This window comes from Pollicipes pollicipes, unplaced genomic scaffold, assembly GCF_011947565.3.
Source record: "Pollicipes pollicipes isolate AB1234 unplaced genomic scaffold, Ppol_2.1 Scaffold_2555;HRSCAF=2994_pilon_pilon_pilon, whole genome shotgun sequence".
NCBI classification, from domain to species: domain Eukaryota; kingdom Metazoa; phylum Arthropoda; class Thecostraca; order Pollicipedomorpha; family Pollicipedidae; genus Pollicipes; species Pollicipes pollicipes.
Window position 1 is genome coordinate 19,019,852 of NW_023596136.1, and position 22,375 is coordinate 19,042,226.

Consider the following 22,375-nt stretch of genomic DNA (forward strand, 5'->3'; position numbering starts at 1 on the left):
GATTTTCCATAATTACAAACTCTGATTTATAACAAATGTGCCAATGCCCAGACAGGCAAGCAAAGATGATATAACAAATATGCAAATATGGTCCATTGTCTGATATCAAACTGTGTGGCCCGTATCATGCATTTCGGTGGAAAACGAGAAATTCCATACCGGTCAAGTTCCCTGCCCATCACTTCTACCAATATCAAACTATGGCCCGTATCATGCATTTTGGTAAAAAAATGAGAAATTCCACCCCAATCAAGTTCCCTGCCCATCATTTCTACCAATGATAACAATGGTGTATACCAACCAGCCTCTCATGGACCAAATGGACCAAACCGAGGCAGCACTGAATTATTTAACAATGACCAGCAACCGATATGTACTTTAAGAGTAACTTGCAAATGAAGCTAAAATTCCTACAAGGTTGCCACTGGACAGTGTAAAAGCAGCTTTCACATACATGCTTGGTAAAACATTTAAGAACATCGAAATGTAACAAAAACTTCGGAAAGTGGGTATGCATCACTGGCTAGCCTTTAATAACTTGTGAATAGAAATACATATATTCAACACAGTGGTACAATCCCAACATCATATCCAATCTAGGAAGGCGCGTTTCCCCGCGATGATATTGTTCAAATAATCATCCCGCTGATAACCAGCCACGGACACTTTTCCATTTATCTTCTGCGGGCCCTGAAGTCATCCACCAGTTTCCTCACAGGTCGCCATGCATGGTAAATGATCACAGCTAGGCATGGTGAAGACAACATTTCCCGCCTTTACCAAGCTCTAAAAATAATCCGAGACTTGAGCTCAGCCTGGAAAGTTATCTGCCATAATTCTACTATTCGCAGCACTAAATGCTATTCCGAAAAATAAGCGTTCTAGATAATTATCCAGGATAAGCCACTGGTCGACCGCAGAGCGCACATTAAATTCGATGTAAGTAAATGGATTTCGGATGGAATAAGTGTTCGAACCCTTGCTTTTGTCTGGTGTGTTTGATTACATAACAAACACACCAGACGAGAATGACAGTCGACTCGATTATTCACTCCGTGATAATGATGCCGCTTCTCATTCCTTCCTTAAAACTCTAACAAACCCGCGCTTGTACATTAACCGCAGTCGAAGTGTTCGAAATTTCCTGAGAGTGCAGACGAGCTCCCTTATCGAAAAGGACATTTGCTGAAACTTACGATATGTTCGCCATACAAACGGTAAATTAGTGGTGAAACATGTTTTAGGGTCACCCGATAACTTTGAGCTGCCAGCAAAACACTGGGGCAATTGAAAATACCGGGTCAGTGAAAGAGAATTTGCAAAACTAAAGGACACCGATGGACGCAAATCGAAACTCCCCACGATCCTGCATGCACAATGAGCAATCACAATTTGCCTGGACATACTTCATTTAAGGTGCTCGCCTCATTGTTGCACAATTAAACCGCGACTAACAACCGTTTATTTATGCTATTTACAATCATTGTCACATGTCAGCCTGCAGTCCACCTAACCGTCCTCCCGTGTGACATACCGCGCCCTCCCCCGTCTTTAATTATGGGGCTACAGCGTCCCCCCGTCTCTCGCCCGAGACACAGTGCCGGGCCGGTTGGGATCTTGAGACTCTCTAGGGGGCTTTTCCGCAAGACTTCCCGCACCCCCCTCCAAAATTATGTCCCCTTTTTATTCACAAATTCTCGAAACTGGGTCGGCCCGCCCTTGTTGCTGCTTGATCAAGTAGTTCGTCCGAAATGCTCCCGCCGTCCAATCTGCTGCCACGCACGCCTGTCCTATTTCCAAGGCTCGGCACCACGACGTACCCCGTGGCCAGAACTCGGATGTCGCGTCGACGCGTGGAGTGCATGGCCCGTCCTCTCTTTTCCTGCCTCGCCTCGGGCGGGCACGACACGTCTCTCTCCGTCCCTGTTCTCACGTGGTGTCACGCTCCTGATGCCGGCCTGGGTGACAGCGGCACCGGCGCGGCGGGGTTCTTAGGCAGAGAGTAAATGTCATCGCGCATCTCTGCGTGCATGTCTTTCGCCAGCGACCGGGCATTCCACGTCTACTGATCTTGACCGCCCAGCTGACAGCTTCCGTTTCCTTTCGACGTGGTGGCCCGTTTCGGAAAACAGAGCCACGGTCATGGCTGTTCGGGAAGGGGGGGGGGGGGGAGGCATCGACTTATCGTAGCTGGTCAGACGACACACACTGTTTCCTTCCTTTCCGCAGGTTAGTGTAATGTCAATGTTTACAAATTAAAACGCCCGCAACCGGTTTAGGTGTGAACAGAAATGGTGAATCTTCGCAGGTGTCGCGTTATGGGCATTTGCTGGTCATGCACAATTTTATTCTCAATTTCACATTCCAGGGTTTTAGTATGTGAATACCTGCTTTCCGCAGGTATTCTGCAGTGACTACAGAAATTTTAGACCATTGCATCTGAGTGACTGGGCCCGTTTTTCTGCATCATTGTCAGTCAAACACATTCGTAATGCGCTTCAAAGCTTTTGATTATCCAAACTCTCTTTTTGAGCATAACTCTACTCCTTAAAACAAGTCATTAGGTATGAGATAAAAACTGTGTTCAAAAGATAACACCAATAAGTCATTGCTGTATAAAATTACAGCAGCTGACCTCGCCAGTGTCAATAAATGGATCCCAAATGGTGTTTAAAAATTGCGGACAACATGCAAAACGTGCTCAAGGGAATGTTTACGAAGCCAAGGATGGGACTACGGGAAACATAGTCCCTGAGATGAAAGGTTTACACCAGGTGCTAGGCGTTTCGCAGACATTTGGTCAATGTTTGCAACATTTTCGAGAAAATGTTACAATGGGTTCCGTGAGTAAAATTTGGGCTACGTGTCAGAGGTACTGATGGGGAAAATTTTGCGAGCGTTGCGTCGGTTCTTTTCAGGGCACGTTGGCGAATTTTTCAAGGGGTTTATAACAATAACCCCTCGCCCACCAATCGGGCACGGATATTTAAACCCGTACTTCACATTAACCCGTACTACACATGAAAGTTAACCATTTTAGATGCATTTTGTTTTAAGTCCATTTCACTGTAATATGTCACTCGTGTAACTCCAAGAGACCATTGCATTTATATCTTCCCCTTCGTACGTTCGTGGCATTCTTATTGCTGGTCGCGCAGAAGCTGCGTGCAATAACCCTACGGAAATACCCATGGACAGCGCCGCAAGAGGGGCAGGAGGGGCAACTGCCCCCTTGTCATTTGCTAAGGAGGCATTTATCGCTCCCCCGTCCCTCTCCGTTCTCCATAATATACAGCACAACGAGGGAACACGTCCCTGAAGTCGTCAAACTTGATCGCCTCCTCATGATCTTGCCGGCCAGCTACGACTGAATGCCGTTTCCATTTGCGGCAGGGACTAAAAAAGCTTGCTTGACTGACGTAACTCGCAGGAAGATCAACGCAGTAGCAGCGCAGTATCACGCACGTCGCGTTCGCCTGAATCGAATGGATCCAGCCCATGGCGGAGTCGTTTTTACCAGTCTAAGGGCATCCCGTCAGGGAACGTTTGCTGTGCTTCGGACCGCACCATAAACGGCGGTGGCGCACATCTGGAAGGAGTATGTAAACTCCGTGAATCTCTTCAGGTAGCGCCCACAAGACCAAAGTTTTTCGGAATTTATGGGTCTCAGCCTCTGCCACCATTCCCTGTTCGCGCACCTCCATGCCTTACAGTAGTGCAGCGCAAGGCACGTACGTAATTTGCATGCCATTTATCATTTACAAGAGCGCCAGTTAGGAGACGCATGACCTCGCACCCATTTTGTTTTTCATTCAACTGTGATGATTTAACGGCCTCGTCTCCCCTTACGATTAAAAATTGGTGTCGCCACTCCTGGCGGGGGGGGGGGGGGGGACTGTAAGCAGATATGCAGAGGAGCCAAGGCTACATAATGAGACAGAAGAGAGCTTTAGTTCTAGAGTAACCTCAAGATAACCTATAAATAATTCCGCTCGCATCACCTGAAAAGATAAGATTTTACCATTTACCATATGAAGCAGTTGTGTTCTGTGCGGTTTGGGCAAGATCGCCGGTAAACTTCCTAAATGGGCATGCATGTACAACAAGCAAGCATCAGAAAGGCGCGGAGAGCGCCTTTCTGATGCTTGATCGCCGCGGAGAGCGCGGCGATCTAACATTGCTGCCACTGCCTTGAAAAGTAGGGGCCATGAACCCCGCTGCCTCCTCCTCTGTTCCTGCACCCACTCATGATCTACAAAGTGGATCTAGTAGTCGGTTCATGCATGACAAAGCGTGGTGCGGGCTAGCATTCACCAGACGAATGTTTTGATACCCTCTTATGAAGTCCACAAATCACGCGCGTACCCCAATCGTCATATTCTTTGGTATAATAATAGAAGAAAAACAATTGCCAATAGATAAGACGGCAGTAATAGCCTTATTCCTCATAAAAACCTAGACAATGAATAGGCAAATGCGTTGATATTTCGGATTATTCGGATTGACCTTTATCGGAACCAACACCAAGGGTAGAATATCAGTGGTGGTAGTAGAATATCACTGCTGACGCTCGTTTCAATAAAGGCGTGTTGCCGAAGTATCAACGCAACTGTCTATCCACTACGCTGCTTGGTCTACGAGGAGTAAGAACTGCTGTCTTATCTATTTCCATAATGCTACTCACAAATACACTTCACAGCCTACAAATTTTACAACTTACAAATACACTTCACAACTTACAAATTTTAGCTCCTTTTAAATCACACAATTATACAGCAATTGTCACCAATCCTCACTTACGCTATGCACAAGCGCAGTTCTGAACTGCGGCGAAAAGGCAACCCCAGGAGTATGCATCGCATACAAGGTAAAAAAAAAAACTAATCTCGCCACAGTGAGATTTGCGTAAGTACAGGCATACGGAGAAACTGGCAGTGGAGGAAAGTAGAGGGGGTGGTGGCGGCATCTCCGCTGGCTGGCTCCCTCCCGATCATCTCTCGGCCAACGCACCTCCGAGACGAGCTGTAGCACGGACGACTTCAGGTATTCGGAGACGCTGAGCTGGTAAGCGCGAATGAGGTGAGGGCCAACCTCTTCGCCATTGATAAACCAGGTCAGGTGGGGCGCCGGCATGGCCGGGCCCGAGCTGCAGTTCACGCGCAGCCGGTCGCCCAGGCGGTACGACGGCAGATGGCCTGATATCGATGGCCGCTCTTCCGGCACGTCTGCGGGCACAGGCCACATCCAGGCTGGGTCAGACTCCTGGTTACGGACGCCGGCGTATGAAAGGCGAGAGCCTGTGCTTCCTGACGCATGTTGAGTGATACCCAACGCTGGTACGACGGGAGTCTGGAAAGCTGTGCGACCAGCGTTCGTCAGATCAGGCCTCAGTGCAGTGTCACGACTCCCTGCGCTGTGGCATGCGATCGCTCAGGGCCTTGCCTAATTTGGTCAGCTACAGCGTTGATGTATTGAACATTCCTTCCACGCAACGCGTTTAGTCTGTTAGTTAATGAGCGTGACCAGTTCGACGTAACATCCAGGCAGGCGACTGTGATGCCGTACCCTGACATCACATCTACCTGCCTGTGAAGGCAGGATTGAAGCTAGATCAAAATCTGATGGTCTCGAGAAATGCCGCGGGAGAGCACAGCGCCACCGGCAAACGATCAGGGTGGCATTTTGTATCCCCTTTTAACGCAGCATCATTTGTGGGAAGCTAAAGCTAAATATGTGTGGGGGGGGGGGGAGGGGGAGGGGATCACCGGTTGCATCACATGCACGTGATGCCTGGCTAAATTTCCGGACTTCTTAGGTTGAGCTCAGAAGGCTTTCAGGACGCATTTGGGTCGCTGTTTCATGGCATGATACATTTGCAACGGTGTCCGCACAAAAAGTCGACTCGCAGTAAAGTGGCGACATGTTGACAGGTCGATATGCCAAAGTGGCGAATGCCTAACTGTCGTTGAATTACTTAAGAGTCATGTCCGAACAAATGGCGGCAAGGAAAAATGGTGATATGCCCAAACGGCGAATAGCCAAATGACGACATGACAAACGACGAGCCCACGCAGTAACAGCAAAAACACGAAGTTCTCCAAGTATACATGGATTGGGTTATTCCTATTCGATCTTTTTATGGCAGCTGCGTCTAGTGCTCAAGACTCTGGCTGCCGACCAACTGCTTCTATACCCTTTCTTTTGCGAGAAGACGGGGCAGAGGGCGACTGGTGTTTTGCTCACAATTTTACCTGGTGGACCAACAGACGCACATCATAAATACTTCAATAACATATTTGCACGAGGTCGCTATCTGCGGTAGCCCGATAAAATTCTACTTACAGCCTGCCGTATGTTTTTTGTTGCCTGCCATATGACGACTTTCATAACGTCGACATGCAAAAACGTCGACGTGCCAGAAAGTCAAATAAGGTAAATGGCAAACTCCAAAACTACGACACGGAAGAATGGCGACATGCCAAAACTGCCAAAGGCTAAATGACGAACTGCAAAAATGGCGACATACCACAAAGTCGACAAGCCAAAGTGGCGAACTACAAAACGGTGGCAAGTCAAAAGAACAACATGCCAACTTAGTGAGCGGCTGAATGGCTATTGAAATCCGCATTTGAAGATGATGAAGCAAGCTCCAGATACGACGGATAAAAGCTCACTTGTTATAGGTATTTTTAAGCGCAAAAACTGCTCCATACAACACGTAAATTCAGTAAATATATTCCTCAATACGTCATCGTTTGATCATGTCATGACACGGTTTCATGGCGTCTCTCTTCTCCTCTCCTCTCCTCTGTTCTCCTCTCCTCTCATCTCCTCCCTCTCTCTCTCTCGCTCTCTTCTCTCTCTCGCTCTCTCTCTCTCTCCTCTCTCTCTCTCTCTCTCTCTCTCTCTCTCTCTCTCTCTCTCTCTCTCTCTCTCTCTCTCTCTCTCTCTCTCTCTCTCTCTGCCTCATAGTCGTCTGCACAGCCCAGCCGGGTATTCCAGACCCAGTTGACAACGACGGGCCATCGGCTCAGGTGACCGCCCGGTTGACAGCTGTTGGGCCATCGGCTCAGGTGACTGCCACAGACAGACGATTATGACTGCTGGCGCCGTGCGTAAACAAGCCCTGCTGCTCTCGCAGAATCGATTTTCCGAACTCGAGTTTGGATTCACAGCAGGCTGTAATCAGGTGGATAGCTAATGGAGGTGATGGAAGTTCGGCTAACGTCCACCGGTGGGAGCATCATTTGATCCCGATGCCGGAGCGGCGGACAACTTTAGCGTGCTTGGGAAGAAAAACAAGCGTTGCTAGAAAACGGTCCGCCGCCAGCTGGGTAGTGCGCTGTGGCAGATGGAACTACCATTCAAGTTCCGCCCCAAAATTTTCCGGTAATTTGTGCCGTCAAAGGTGAATGTGTTGTGCTCTCTGAAGTTTTCCGTTCCGTGCGTTACGGAGAAGTTAAAGTTACTGATCCAAAGTCAACGCAGTAGAAATTGGGCAGAAAAGAGAGAAATACCACTGTTTTCTGTAACAAATCATTCGGAACGCCAGACACCTGTATGTCATGAATGGAGGTGTCTGGTGAGACTGGATATTTTGAATACGGCTTAAGGGAAGCTTTTACCAGGATAGAAAGCCACAATTGCCAAATGTCGTCGGTTACAAAAGGCATTGCTTTCTAGCCATTTGGTGACACAACCTTCAAAATGGCGTGAAATATAATTCAATTCAAAATTATTCGACAGCCTAACTCAATTAAGGCGCTGACCCACGCTTTTTGTAACGCCGACTGACAGGGGCGAGGGGGAGGGGGTCGATGCGATTCCCATGAAGTTTCAAAGCTGAAAGGGATAGTCTCTGAGGAAAGAACGGTGGTCTGGTCGCAACGATGTCTCACCAGTGGTAATATATCTCCAGTTCAGATGTCAATAATTGACCCTACTAAGCCAGCCCGCAAGTAAACTTTTCCGGAAAGTCGAACTATTTCATATTTGCATGTAAATATTTACGAAGTTATGTCACGCAGCGACGTGACACTTGCAAAGACGTGTTACTTGTTTGATTCTGAGTGCAGGTAATTGTGGAGCACGTGAAGGAGCCGTGAGCACGTGGAGCACGTGTAAAACCGTGAAATGAAATGTATACACGCACACATATGTACACACACACACACACACACACACACATATATATATATATATATATATATATATATATATATATATATTCTTCGATGCGGTGCTTCTAATGCGTGGCCAGAATTTTTGTTAGGGGCACCGCGGTGAGAACGCATCGCGGTAATTCTTAAATTACTTTCAGCAGCCATCTATCGCTAAAAAATAACTCGGTGTGCCGGGAAAGGGGAGGGGTAGCGCAGCTTCCTTGGTTGTGCCGATGAAGGGCTTCGTGAAAGGAAATGTTCCACACTGGTGCAGGCACACATAAAATGAAATGAGCTGACATACAAACATCGCATATTTCTAAATGGAGTGTCCCATATCTGCATGGAGTGCTGTGCTGCACGACCGCGAAGATGTGCGGACTTTTTCGAGGAGACAGTTTAAAGGTCACCGAGACATCCATGACGCAATAATCACGTCGTTTAAATCCTGCCATTCCATTAGTGATGCGACGATCGAGGTCGCGACAAAGTCTAGTCTTGTCGAGTCTTACATATTTCCCGTTCGTGAGCACGATCTCCAGACATAACGGCAGTCAGCTGGCTGTCAATCAATGTCGTGCAAGGTACGATGACATCATCAAATAATGACGTGCTCAGAATACGTACTTAACATAGTTATGTTGTCTTGAGAAGTCTCCTTCACCAAGAATATACCAATAGTTATAGGTGAGTTTATTTTATCATGTCTGATGCTTACTTCAATATCTTCATATGAGCAACATTCTTTACAGTGAAAAAGGCTGTTAAACACAGTACAGTGACTTCTTTCAGCAAATATGCTCCTCAATACATCACTAGCCCTGTTCACAACGCACAACCGGTTTAGGTCACCTAGGAGAATTTCATCTGCGATGCCAGGCTCACCATACTGACCATTTTGTAATGCGATACGATTTGTTTGATGACATGTTTTTCTTTATTGCCAGGCTGAAATATTGAAATGCTTTGTTCGAAACAGTAGTTCAGCAAAGTTGTTGAGTAAAAACTAGCATTCATTCCATTCCCAACCAGCCTGGGCCACTTCCGCCTCTGCGCGTCTGCGCTGGCCACCGTCGCCCGATAGTGGCGAGATCGTAAGCTACCTACGTACCTTACGTACTGAATCGATCTCTTATTAATATGAAGCAGTAGCTCCAATAATGCGATCGACTACCGATGAAGCGGCGAAAACTTTGGGCGCATCTTGCCGCATCTTGTAGCGAAAGCTGGCGGAAGGGGTTCTTATGCGACAAGAGGTTCGTTGCTTGTGTTGTAAGGTATTGTTTGGTTTGCAACGCGATTGCAGGCAATCGTATTACACGTCAGTTTAAGGTAATCTTCAGTTTATCAGTGTCCTGCTGACCTCATTAACTCGCCTGCTGTGCTGACACTGCCGTTAGACTGTCTGTCACATACATGGAGGGTGGTGGCTGGCCTTTTATGTAGCATGCACCTACTTCGGTGCTCAAATAGCAGTTGGGTGGTGTTCTAAGGACTGGTTTCTCTTGAAGTTCACAGGACATTTCTGTCACCTCAGCCGAACAGAGGCCTCGTAGTTTTCTATGATTTGCTGTTGAGACCCTGTAAGGAGCTAGAGTATCAGGAATGTTGACTTGTATGCTTTTTGCGATGGTCTTTGAATGCTATGAATTGTGGAGACGAATAGGTTAATACGATGCTATCATTAGGGTCGGATACGTGATAGATGCAGCTTCTATGCTGCCTGTTTAAAGACACATTTCATAATTTTGTTGAAATTATTTTAGTTCCTCTTTTAAAAGTTTTCAAAGGTGCACATAACTAATACCTTACTAATAACTTTGTTCCCAATTACTTCCATTTCACAGGGTAAAGCTCCAAGTGAAATTCATATACGTCCATACCTACCTACCTATCTACCTAAACACCTGTTTTTCTTGGGTGCTGTAGACTGTTCCAGCTTCTTCTTAGGACTTATTGACAAGTTCGCACAGCCAGTGATCATGCAAACTACTGTTGCATGAACAGCTCACCTAGCTGTCTCCGTTGATTGCATGGGGAAAATGGTCTGCGATAATTCTTTTGTTCTTGTTTGATGAAGCTTTGGTGCGTTAAAAATTGGCATTGCCATGCTGTGTTCACTTCTAATTTTGTGCTCCCGGACACGACAAAATTATACCCTGCAACCGACAATGAAACTGAAATAGCTGACATTGTTCTACGGAGATGAATAACGGACAGAGATGAATGCAAGCGTGGCTAATTTTTTGGGTAGATTTGATTGTTAGATGATAAATGCCAAATTATGTCAGGGTAGAGCCAGATACATGATCAGAAGGAAAAGTACGTAAGAGCACCGGCAACGCCCCTAGCTTGTGCACACCATCCAAGAAGGACGAGGACTTCCTGCCAACTGCTGGAACCGTTTTCAGGTAAGATAAGTGATTTTGTGGCATCTTGAGTAATGCTCACGTTATCACTTACAATTTGTCTTCCCTCGACCATAGCACAACGTTACGATAGTGCTGGGCTCAATGTACATGATTGAGCGCAGCACCATGCGATTTATTTGATTATGCAGTGGCTTGGATTTTGCAGTGGCTTGGATTTTTTTTATTAACAATTGTCCCACCGAGGGGTCCTTATTATATTATATTTGTGTCCTTATTTTTTGTATCAGCGGGCGCAACCGCTTATATAATTGCAATTCAACCATTATTTTTTCCTAATCCACTCTGTCAGACAGGACAGTGGGGAGATTTACTATGCCATACAATCACGTCACATCACAATCTACGCTCGGGTGGCACGTCCGAAAAACTCATTGCAACAGTACTGTTATCCAATGACAGAAGATGCGCAAGTCTGCAGCGTTGAGCGTCAGTATAATTTTGTATCTTAGGCGAAGTTTTAGTGATTAGTTCTGTTTCTCGAATGAAAGGGCTCATCGGGTCGAAGTTTTAGCTCACGTATAAATGATCCGGCGGGTATCTTCTCTCACCTGCACCAGACATGTGTAAAACATAAAACATACCGAACGGCAATGCAACGTACAGGTTTCGGTAGATGCGTTACAGGGAACCACAATATGAGGGCGTTGGTGCAAGTTAATTACAAACGTATCGATGTCCCCAGAGCACCACGGAGGCCAACAGGCGGCTGCCTCTCATGATCGCCGCTTATCTCCTGCGGACCTGGTACATCGAGACGTAAACGAGCCAGCCGGACGGCAATCCAGAGGCGCTCTTCAACAGTCGCTACGGAGCGGCCCGAGTGATTACCGGGCACCCGATTGGGCGGATCAAGTACCGCTGGTACCGCGTTCTCAAGCGGTCGGGGCACCGCTACTGCCGCATCCTCGACCGCGTTCGTAGTGGTCGTGTTGCGTAACAGCGTGGAGGAAAGTACCGGTCACAAATAGACAACCGAGCGCTGGCGGCATGGTGCCAGTCGGCAGAGGGCGACGCGTGCACTGCGGCCGTCCGCGATTGTCTGAAGAATGCCTGCGATTCCTCTCATACAAGGATATGGTGCTCACGAAAAAATGCCTCCTTCGCTGTAGGAAGGGTACCTAAGAGAACGCTTTACACGAAGTCACCTGCAGGTGACTTCGTGCATAGGCCTCCGGTTTTCGGTTTTCCTCTGCCCCACGTCGTAGACGGTTTTCCTCTCGACGACAATGCTGTCATTCGCTGCAGTGTCCAACAGCCATTTCTCATTATCGATCTTTGCCTGTTTGTATTTGATTTTTGATTGCTTTTTCACCGACGAATCAGCCATTGTAAACATTAACTTCCGTGTACAGCAAATTACAAAATTTGTGCGCAAGCAAACACCCAACAGAGCAAACGGTCCGTGGCGTCCACAGCGAGTTAGTACTTAGCAATGTAAGGATTCCACCCGCAATATCCGGCTTTACACCGGGGCCAAATATTGACGTGTTCTGTTGAATAAAGGTTTAATGAATACCTTAATAACTAGATGAATCAAGTTTGTACAGCAAGGAAATTTAACAGCGTGAGACGACGAAACTAAGTTTACAAAGTAGCTATGCTAAAGTAAAGGGTGAAAAACAAAAATATGACTTTTATTTGTATTATATTTGTTTGCTTTGAACGCAAGCGTGCGGAATAATCGCTATCCCTCTTCAGCGTTGGTCACATGATGATATGAAAAAAATATTCAGGCACGCATTAAGGCAACATTTATATCTAAGAAGCTAAACCATAAAGTTACATGCAACTTAACAAATCAATCACTCTGAGATACGAAAATTTGTGTGTCCAGGTATGTGAATTTGGAAAGGTTTGTGCGGAGAGACATGTAGAAGCTTGAAGACTGGAAAAGGTGAACACCAGAGAGCGATAAGGACCGCTGACATAGGCCGTTCGGGCTAATCGAAGCACGTTCTGGATTCGGGTCGTTGCACTGTGTGGTAGAAGGGGAGATTTTAGAGTTTATTATTTAGTACATTGGCTTCGAGAAGAAAGCCACTCCTCATCATTAAACAATCCTGGAAATGACCAAATGCTTTCTATAAAATTTCAATTTCGTCATGGACGCAAATCAGTTTTGCCGGAATCCTGAGACTCACCAGGATTAGCGATAGGTATGGTCAACTTTGTGGCCTCAGCCCTCCTCTATTCAACCGGGTTTTGATAGTGACACCCCGTTACCGGTCAGGATCATCAGCACAGAGGATTTCCCCGCCATTCACCGTTTGCCAAGACCGTTCCTCGACGAGCCCCCGCGAAAAATACGCACAATCAATAACCTACGATCTACTATTCCATCTCAAGCGACATACGAGCATCTGAACCACGGTCACGAAAACGACATTTTGATTTCAACAGATTCAGGGATTTTCGGCTCCTTAAATGACATTTTTCACATTGGTATGGGTTTTTAAACTGAAATAGTCGTCGTAAAGATCATTCAGTGCAGTTCAGAGTCCTGCCCTTCGTAATTCCTAAACCCCTCTAGTTTCTGAGCTACGTGTCCGCGAAGATGGGCACCCTATTTTGTCAAGACTTTTTCGAAGTCATCCGGGCATCCATGACGTCATAGTAGAATCATTCCAATCCTACGATTCCATTGGCCATGCGGCGATCAAAGCCAAGAACAATGTCATTGTCGAGTCTTTCATATCTGGCGTTCGCGGGAATGACTCCGAATAAAACGCCCGCCAATTCGCTTTCATTGTTGTGCAAAGTACGATGGCGCAATCAAACAATGACGTGTTGAGGAACATATGTACTGAATGGATAAATTTGGGAGTCTAGAGCGGCTTTTTCTATTTAAAAGTAACGCAATACTTAAAGTGAGCTAATTCCATCACGTCTGATGCCTGCTCCGATATCTGGAAATGAGGAGCATTTCCTTTCATGATACCATAATGCATAATATACACCACTCACGTTAAGGTGTACTCCGTACACTAACGGAGCAGCGTCAGGCGCAGTGCACATTTTCTGGTCTCAGGCGCCTCAGGACGCAGGTCTGATGCGGAGCGCGCTGACTGCAGCGGCGCACCCGGAATCGTCGGCGCCGGCAGTCGATCGTGCTGACGCCGAGCAGCCCACCGTCGCCGCGCCGACTACCCTCGCCTCGCCCGGAGGTACGGGGCTGCGGTCCCCAGTCTCCTCACCCGGGTCGGCATGTGTTGCTGTGACGGCTGGCTTGTCCGGCGGTCTTTGTCTGCCGAGCCGGCTGCTGGTATATTGCGGGCGGTTGGTTCGCCGTCTGTTCCGACGCCTGCGGCTGCCGACTCGGCCGGTGATTCGCTTACGGCTGTGGCGGTCCGTCGACGCGAGTGCGACGTGTCTGTCATGCAACGATGACTGTTTGACATGGGCAAGCCGGATTGGAGCGTGGCCGTTGGCAAGACTGCGCAATGTTTTGTAATCCGTTGATGCTGTGCTCGTTCATGTTTGCCCGCATTGCTGCTATCTATCTGCTCTTCAGTCCGCTCGTGTTAAAAATTATGTTCAACTCCCAGTTGCTAAGCCTGGATCACGGCAGGGTTTCTATTACTTTCAATAAGATATCTTGACTACATAACCAAGCTTTTAAGGGTACCGCCAAGCTGTAGGCTGCCAGTCCTTCGATGCGTGATGGTTTGCAATCAGCTGGTGAATGACGCTTTCTGCTGCGCTGGCTGGACAGAGGATGGTCCATTCTACCTTTGAGGGGGCCCACGATGGCTTGTAGGTCTGACCTGTAGAGGGGTCTCTATTGACTGAAGAGGACCTATGTTGTCCGGTATGGTGCCATTCTGATCTGAATAAGGTTCATTATTGAGAATGGAGGGTCAGTTCTGGATTTCTGACATGACATATTATTAACTATGGAAGGACCACTCTGGTCCGTACAGGAGCTTATTCAGACTTTTGGAAAACCTATTCTGGACTGCCAAGGGCACATTCTGACCTGCAGAGCACGTTCTGGCCTGCAGAGCACATTCTGGCCTTCAAAGAGCACGTTCGGGCCTAGTGTGGACCATTTTTGATCCAGTGTGGGCCCATTCTGACCGGTTGAGGTCCCATTTTGGCACGTAGTTGGCCCATTCTGACCAGCAGAGGGCCAAATATAGAATGGAGGGTCTATACGGTCCCGCAGAGGCCCATTTTAATCCACATGGGCCCATTCTGACCTGGAGAGAGCCCGTTATTACCTGTGGAAGGCTCATTCTGGTTTATAGATGACCCAATATTGACTGCAGTGTTCCCCTTCTGGCCCGCAGAAGCCCATTCTGACCAGCAGAGGATCCATCACTGACTGTGAAGGGCCCATTCTGGCCCGTAGGGGACCATTTCTGGTACATAGAGAGCAATTCTGCTCTGCAGAGAGCCCATTCTAACCATAAGTGGGTCTATTATTGACTGTGTCAGGCCCATTCTGGTTTCTGAAAGGTCCGATATTGACTGTTTCAAGCTTTTGTACATTTATTACCCGGAAAGATCAACAAATTAGTGCGTTACAAACATTACAAAACACGCACGTTGGAAAAAGCGAAGCAAATGAAGCTAAATACTTTCATTGTGGGAAGCAGGGAGTCCAATTAAATTTCTTTCGTAGGAGCGACGACTTAAAATTTATTCTGTGCTTTCCAGTCGGCTCACGAGAAAGCTGGCATTACTAACCAAATCGTACGCTTTTGATCTAGGAGTAAGTGAGGAGTACATGCACGGTGGCATAACCCTTTACTAACTGACATCGTCACCAATGATCATTGCTATGCAAATTCCTCTGTGCCTTGCGATGCACCGCCGCAAGGCACGGGAGTGCGTGACCCGGGGGACCGATAGGGGCAAGGGCTTAGTCCCACAAGTTTTTGAAAATTTGGCATTGATCATTGGGCGTCGACTCGAAAGAAATAATCCAAACAGCCATCATTTACTTTCTCTATGTGCAAAAACGTCCGTTGTCCCATGACGGCGTGGACTGTCGCACTTAAGTAACTTCTTCTCAGCACTGTGCACATTATCATCTAGACCAATTTGCTTGATATATCAGTGCATCAGTGTAAGTGTATGCATCAGTGTAAAGCAGTGTATGCAATACACGTACCGACGTGCATAGTCAAAAGGTTCGCAGGCCACACTTCAGTATATTTACCCCGCAGATATAGGTTGGATAGTTCAAAAGTTCTTAAGTTGCCTATGGAAAAAAAGCAAAGTAAATTTGTTTTTGAATTACCATGTCATCAAAGGCATTCAAACGACACGACGCTGGAGGATAACGGAGTTCACGTACTCTTTTCAGCTCTGCACCACTATCGTTTATGGTGCGGTCATAAAGCGCAGCCGAACGTTCTCTGGCGTGATGCGTTTACACTGGCAAAAACGACTGCGCTGTGATCTGTATCCACTCGAATCCAGGCGAAGGCGATGTACGTGACACACTGCTGCGCTGTCGATCCTCACCTGCGTCACAAGTTCCTCTTCTGTGGCATAGGCCTGCAGTCAAGTTTTCAGCCACAAGTCGCGCCCTAAAGCTGCATTCAGCTGTGACTGAACTGGCGGGCAGGGTTATAATAGGACCATCAGGCCTGACGACTTCAGGGGTGGGCCCTCAAGCGTAGTGCCTCACCTTGTGGAGAACAGACTGCGGGGGAGCGGGATATCTGCCCGCTTGGCAAATGGCTCGGGGGCAGGCTACCAATGACTCTTTTCCCCTCTGGTGACGATGCGCCTGATGGCCACTGTAGAGTTTGCGCGCGTCTCTTCTATGCGACCAGGAATTGAAATGTTACGAGCTTGAAAAGGGGAAAGAAATGAATGAAAGGGGCATATCTATATAAGTTCAGGCTACATGTATGGCATGTGAAATCAAGGAGTTGAAACAAGACACATTTGGTGTCCGCATGAAACAAAACACATTTGCTGCCTGTGTGAAACAAAACACGTTTGATGTCCGCGTGAAACAAAGCACATTTGGTGTCCTTTCCGGTAGCTCAGTTGGCTAGAGCGTTTGCGTTCCGATCCAATCTCACGTGGCGAAGTTCGAGTCGCTTTTGGCGTTCGTTTTTTGTATTTGCCGGTGGCCAGAGGCAGCGGCTGCGCTTTAAGTCAGGTGACGCCAGATGGCGGAACGGACTGTCCCGGGCCTTGCGGCACGTTACACTCCTGCCACCAAGCTCTATCGTTCACCTGAAAGTGCGCGATCGGTTGTGGGAGTGTTCAAGCACTACACTGGGTGCCCACAACTACTGGTCACGGTGAGGTCGTATCCCAGAAACCCATCCATTCAAAAATATTAATTTATTTATTACCGACACGCCTTGGTGGCTCTCTCAGAGCTAAAAGGGTTTAAAATAATCGAAATGTAAGCTCTTTACGTACTTACCCAACGCGCAGGAATTTCACAAATAAATAACACCATGGAATTTGCCCTTCATCGGAGTACCAGAAAAGCCCTGAAAAGCCATACTTTTCCAAACAGATGTTTTTTTTCTGAAGCATCTTGCTGGTGATTGCAAGGACATACAGCACCAGTGCGATGGATCATACGTTAACAACCGAACGAAAACCGAGCAGGCTCCTGAGGAAAAGGACGAAGAAAGCCCGCCAGGTGCTCAATATAGGCATACAAATCAGTATCGCAGCAAGCAGCCACACATGCATGGGGCAGCAGAGATACACAAGACCAGCGTACCTGGAAGACCCATCGTATGTTGCCGGGGCTTTGCCTGCTTATTTCCTCAGTCTTGTCAATAAAATCAGCCTTTTGAATGAGAAGTCATCATTACACGTGACGAAATCAGCCCACATCGCCTTGTCTGGTGAGTACAAGACAAGGTCATCCCAACCACGTTTCAGCTAAACGAACAATGCCACCAGAAAACCGAGGGAGTGGACACAGGATCACCTCTGTGAATGACGGTTGCCCACATCTACAGAACTGTTTCGAAAACATGACGATGGAAACCGCACCAATCAAACCATCGCCGTGACTGCGATACGCCGACAACTTCGTCCGCTCGACACTAGCAAGACGTAACGACGTTGCTGGACCACATAAACAACTCGCGACCATCCATCTAGAGCTCACTTTGGAATGTGAAGACAACAACAATTTACTGCTCCCAGACGTACAAGCCGAGACAACCAACAACGGGTTCAGGGCATCCGTGAGCTGGTAACCAACAGCAACCGGTCGCTCCTTAAACTGCCTGTCCCACCACCCGGAAACAGTCAGGAAAAGCATTGTGAGATACCTTCAATATTGTGCAAGTAATATCAGCGATGATGCCGCAACCAGACATGTGCAAAGATCCTGAAAGGTTCCACGGATTCACTTTTAAAGATAATAATCCAGGGATTGTCTCCCGGACATATGGTTGACGGGATCAACTACCTTAGATATGGATCCCGGGCGTTCTGTGATTCTATATCTTTTTTAAATTTAGTAGACTGATCCTTTGAGATTCTATGTCCTTTTTCAAATTTAGTCGAGTGATCCCTTGGGATCACAGATCTTTTCAATTTTGTCTAACAGTCATCTTCGTCCATGGGCAGATCATAGACCGTAAATATCCTTGGCCGTAAACATATCCGCGGACCAGATGAAAGGATGGATGGACATGAGGTCACGTATCATCAAACTGAAACTGAATGGTTTAAAAGTAGATGTTACCCGATATTTCGCATAGTTCTCAGACACAAACATGAATGATATGCAGTCGACGACTTTGTCCGTAGGTTTCTGGAACACTTTGTCGGCCGCCACGGTCCGTTTGTCCAAGATATTTTTGGCCTTCTTCAACCAACATCACATCAGCGCAGAATGACGTCAATATTGAGCTGTCCCGCCGGCAACGAAGTTTAAGATTTATTAACACAGAGGTACCACTGACTGAAATTCTGAAACACGACGTTTAGCCATCAGTAGCACTTGCGCCATGGTGGCCTTGTGTTGAAATGTTCGGAGACAGAGTGCAGACAGAGGACACGGTGCTAAATTCTTCAATACGTTTAGCGCGACGCAACGTTAACTTGTTTTGAGGCAAAAAAGTACTGTTCGACTCAAATGTAAGACAACGATGTACTGACCAGGTATTTTCACCATACGTATGCTACGTAGAGTAAATGCTTCTTATTTGAAGATGTTGGGGGCACTATCACCTATGATGGCTCCGTCCGGTCCCGATCATTCAGTTCGTTCGAGAGCCTGCCTTCCAATCCAACCACCCGTAGACGGGCGGCTCCCATTCGCTTTAGGCGCCCTGCTACTCGCCCCTGACCGATATGGCCTGCAGTCGGTAGCAGCGGCTGCGATAAAGGTCAGTTGACGTCAGAGGGCAGGACGGACCACGCGAAGCATTTCGACACGTTCAACTTTCGCCACTGAATCGTGCTATTGATCTGGAACTGCGCGATCGGATAGTAACTGTCAGGGCTGATACAACAAGCGGCGGTTACCGTGAGCTCTGATGCTAGAAATCCATCCATTTGAAAGCTTCGGATCCAACCTTTAAATCCTGCTTATAGATGCTATAATAACAAATTTTAGATACAACATCTTGACAGAACGGCGTGGTCCAGAATTTTGGGCAGGAGGGCCTCTGCTTATTCAGTAATCAACTTCGCTGTAAAAACAAGAGCAAGATGAAAAAGATCACTTGTAACTATTGAGACGCCTAAAGCGCAACAGACTGATTTTGACGTAAAAAATTCCAGTAATAAGTAAATTGGCTCCACTATACGTCATCACTTGATTGCCTCATTAAACGTTTTGTATGGAAGTCAGAGTAACTGCCAGACTGGCTGTGTCAGAATTTCCACTAGAGCGGATGGACTGACTCACTTGAAGACCTTCAATTCGCCGCAAGGTGGCTTGTTAATTTATGCGCGCGGATCGTGTGGGTAGGCATCATTTCTTGTCGTGTTCGTGCATATCTACATGAAGATAGTTGCAGGCCAACTGCAGTTCATTGCAGTGACGAATCGTGCAGACGCATCCAATGCACGAATAAGGTAACGGCCCTATCTGTTTTGATCTGGAAAATAATATGGCCTTATATGAGACAGAATTCGTGTGACATTTCTGTATCTCCGCACCCCAGGTGACTTACAATCACGCGGCGCGAAGCAGTCTGCACAACTCTACGCGCGCCTAGCTCAGAAGCGAGAGGATTTCAAGTTCTGAAGTGGGCGTCCCACATTTGTCTGAGGTTTGGAGCTGAAATAGCCTTATCGATACCATTCGGTGTAGTCTACAACCCTGCTCTTCTTGAAAACTAAAAAACCTCAAGTTTCTGAGCGTCACGCCCGCGAAGATGTGTAGACTATTTCGTGAAAACTATTTCATGGCCATTCAAGCATGCTTGATACCAAAGCAACGCCATTAAAACCCTACCACGCTCTTGACCATGCGGCGTTCAAGGGTACGGATAATGTTATCATACTGACCAGATCTAGCGTCCATGAGCACAATTCCACAGGATAATGGACGTCCAATGGCCGTCCATCAATTTTGAGCGTAAAGTGCAAGTGTTAGACATGAATCGCTTTTTGTGCTACATAACATCAAAAGTTAGACATTTCTCCTAGCTATTACGGAAACAAGACATGTGATCGAATAAATTAAAGATAATCATCCACATTTGGGGGATATTCAAGCAAGCATCACATATGATGAAATAAACTCACTCATAACTATTACTTTATTTTTAAGTGGAACTGTCTGTTATTGGCTACATAGCTTTTCTGTTCCGTAAATATCATCCTCAATACCTCAGTTTTTAATTGCGTCATCGTACCACGCACAACATTGAGAGCTAATTAACGGCTGTCATATCTGTAAGGCATGATCACGAACGTCTGATGTGAACAACTCCACAATTATGCTTTCATTTGCCTTGATCGCCGAATGGGTAATGGAACGACAGGATTTGAATGACGGTATAATGGCATCATGAAGGCCTGAGCGACCTTTAGTTAGTTTCCGCTAAATAGGCTGCACATCTTTGCACGCATGCATGTCAGAAACAAGAGAGGTTAGGTCTCAAGGACGGAAGGCTATGAACTGCACGGAATGATCTTCAAGATGGCTATTCAAGTTCAAAACCCCGTACAAATGTGAAGCACTCTCTTTAAAAAGCGCCATCACGAAGTATGTGAGTGCAAGCAAACTTCTTGGAATCACAGATAAATCTGCAAGAACACCACGAGAAGGAGCCAGAACACTAGCACGTAACGTCAGTTGGCCATACTGTTTCATTTGGCAAACCAATAACTTGAGAATGGTTCGAAGGTGCGTCACCAGATGTCTCCAAAATTATAACATCTCCTTTAGATCACAATAGCTGAATCTTGAACTAGATGACTTGAACTTTATCAGTGATCAAAATTACCTGCCGCAAATGTTGAACGCCTATTCACCGAGGTTAAGTGCCAAAGAAATGGAAAGTACATCTGCCATTTCAGGAAAGCATTGAAAGCACATCTCCCATTTTAAAAGCATGAAATGTTCAAGCCATTTCGTGACTTTAAAGAATACTTTTCCCTAAAGTAGAGCTTAAGTCTAGGCCATGAGAGAAACAAACCTTCTAAAATGGAGATGTCTTCCAGGTTGAGCGCGTCCTTTGCGTCCTTCAAGATCGACGCAGAACTAACATTTGCAATGCGTATCATAAACACTGCCTATTCCTGCACTGAAGATGCCGATGTGGAGGTGAGTAAGCGATAAGTGCTAATGAAATGCTCATGGAATGTCGCCGATTACTCCGTATTTAAGGCCAACCCATATGCTGTTGCTTAGTTCCAGTTTGACCGCGTTCGAAGCGAATGTTACATTTTCACTGCAGCTATTGGTCCCGATTTTACCAGCTTTGTCAACAGCCATCTTAATTACATGAGAATACATAATATGTTTTGTGTGAGCGCCACAAACGAAATCAGATTAAAGGAGGTGTTCCCACATTTTCGTTAGGTTTTGAAATGATGCGGCCATTTTGGAGGTCATTCGGTGTGGTTCGCAGTCCCGCCCTCCTTAACCTAGACCTGATTCCTCTAGTTTCAGAGCCCGCGAAAATGTGAAGCGTATGTGCGACTGTGTCGAGTATGTATTTCACGCCCATAATTAGGTCCAGACTTTTTCGGGGAGACCATTTCAAAGTCACCCAGACATCCCTGATACCATAACAGCATTATTCAAAGCTTGCCATTCCGTTGGCCTTACGACAATCAAGGCCAATAAAAATACAATTGTGAAGTCGTCTATATCTGGTGTTCGTGAGCACGATTTCCGGATCCAGTGGCCGTTAATTGGCTCTCAGCCAATGTCGTGTAAACGACAATAACCCAATAAAACAATGACGTTTTGAGGAGCATGGTTACTAAAACGAAGATAAATTGTGCTTTCTATTTAAAGTTCGCGAAAAAGCACCAGTGAATTGGTGCTAAGGACATTTCGCGATTGGCAATACATTTCTTGCTTTGAGGCCAGTCTTTAACACATGCCAGCTCAAAGGTAGAATAGAAAGTGTATCAACTACACATTCATGTTGTCGATACAAGCTATCAACAAAATGTATGGTGATCGCGATTTTGATCCTGCTGTGGTTGACAGCTTGCTTTGCACATGGCGGGAGCACTTTTTGAACGTGCATCTCGACAGGGATTTTAACCTGACATGGACACAATATACATTCACATGGGCGACGTTTTGGTGAGAACGGAGAGACGGTTTTGCCATTATTTTTTCAGCAGTTGGCAAAAAGTAGCGTGGAC

General features: G+C 46.7%; 1 protein-coding gene across 1 annotated transcript in view; it reads right to left on the reverse strand.

Moving 5' to 3' along the window:
- The window catches only part of LOC119098783 (uncharacterized), a 112,922-nt gene that overhangs the window by 37,652 nt on the left and 52,895 nt on the right, over positions 1 to 22,375 (reverse strand). The window contains exon 4 of the mRNA XM_037221828.1: positions 5,011 to 5,225. Within this exon, the coding sequence (XP_037077723.1) occupies positions 5,011 to 5,225 (215 nt within the window). The remainder of the gene's footprint in view (positions 1 to 5,010; positions 5,226 to 22,375) is intronic.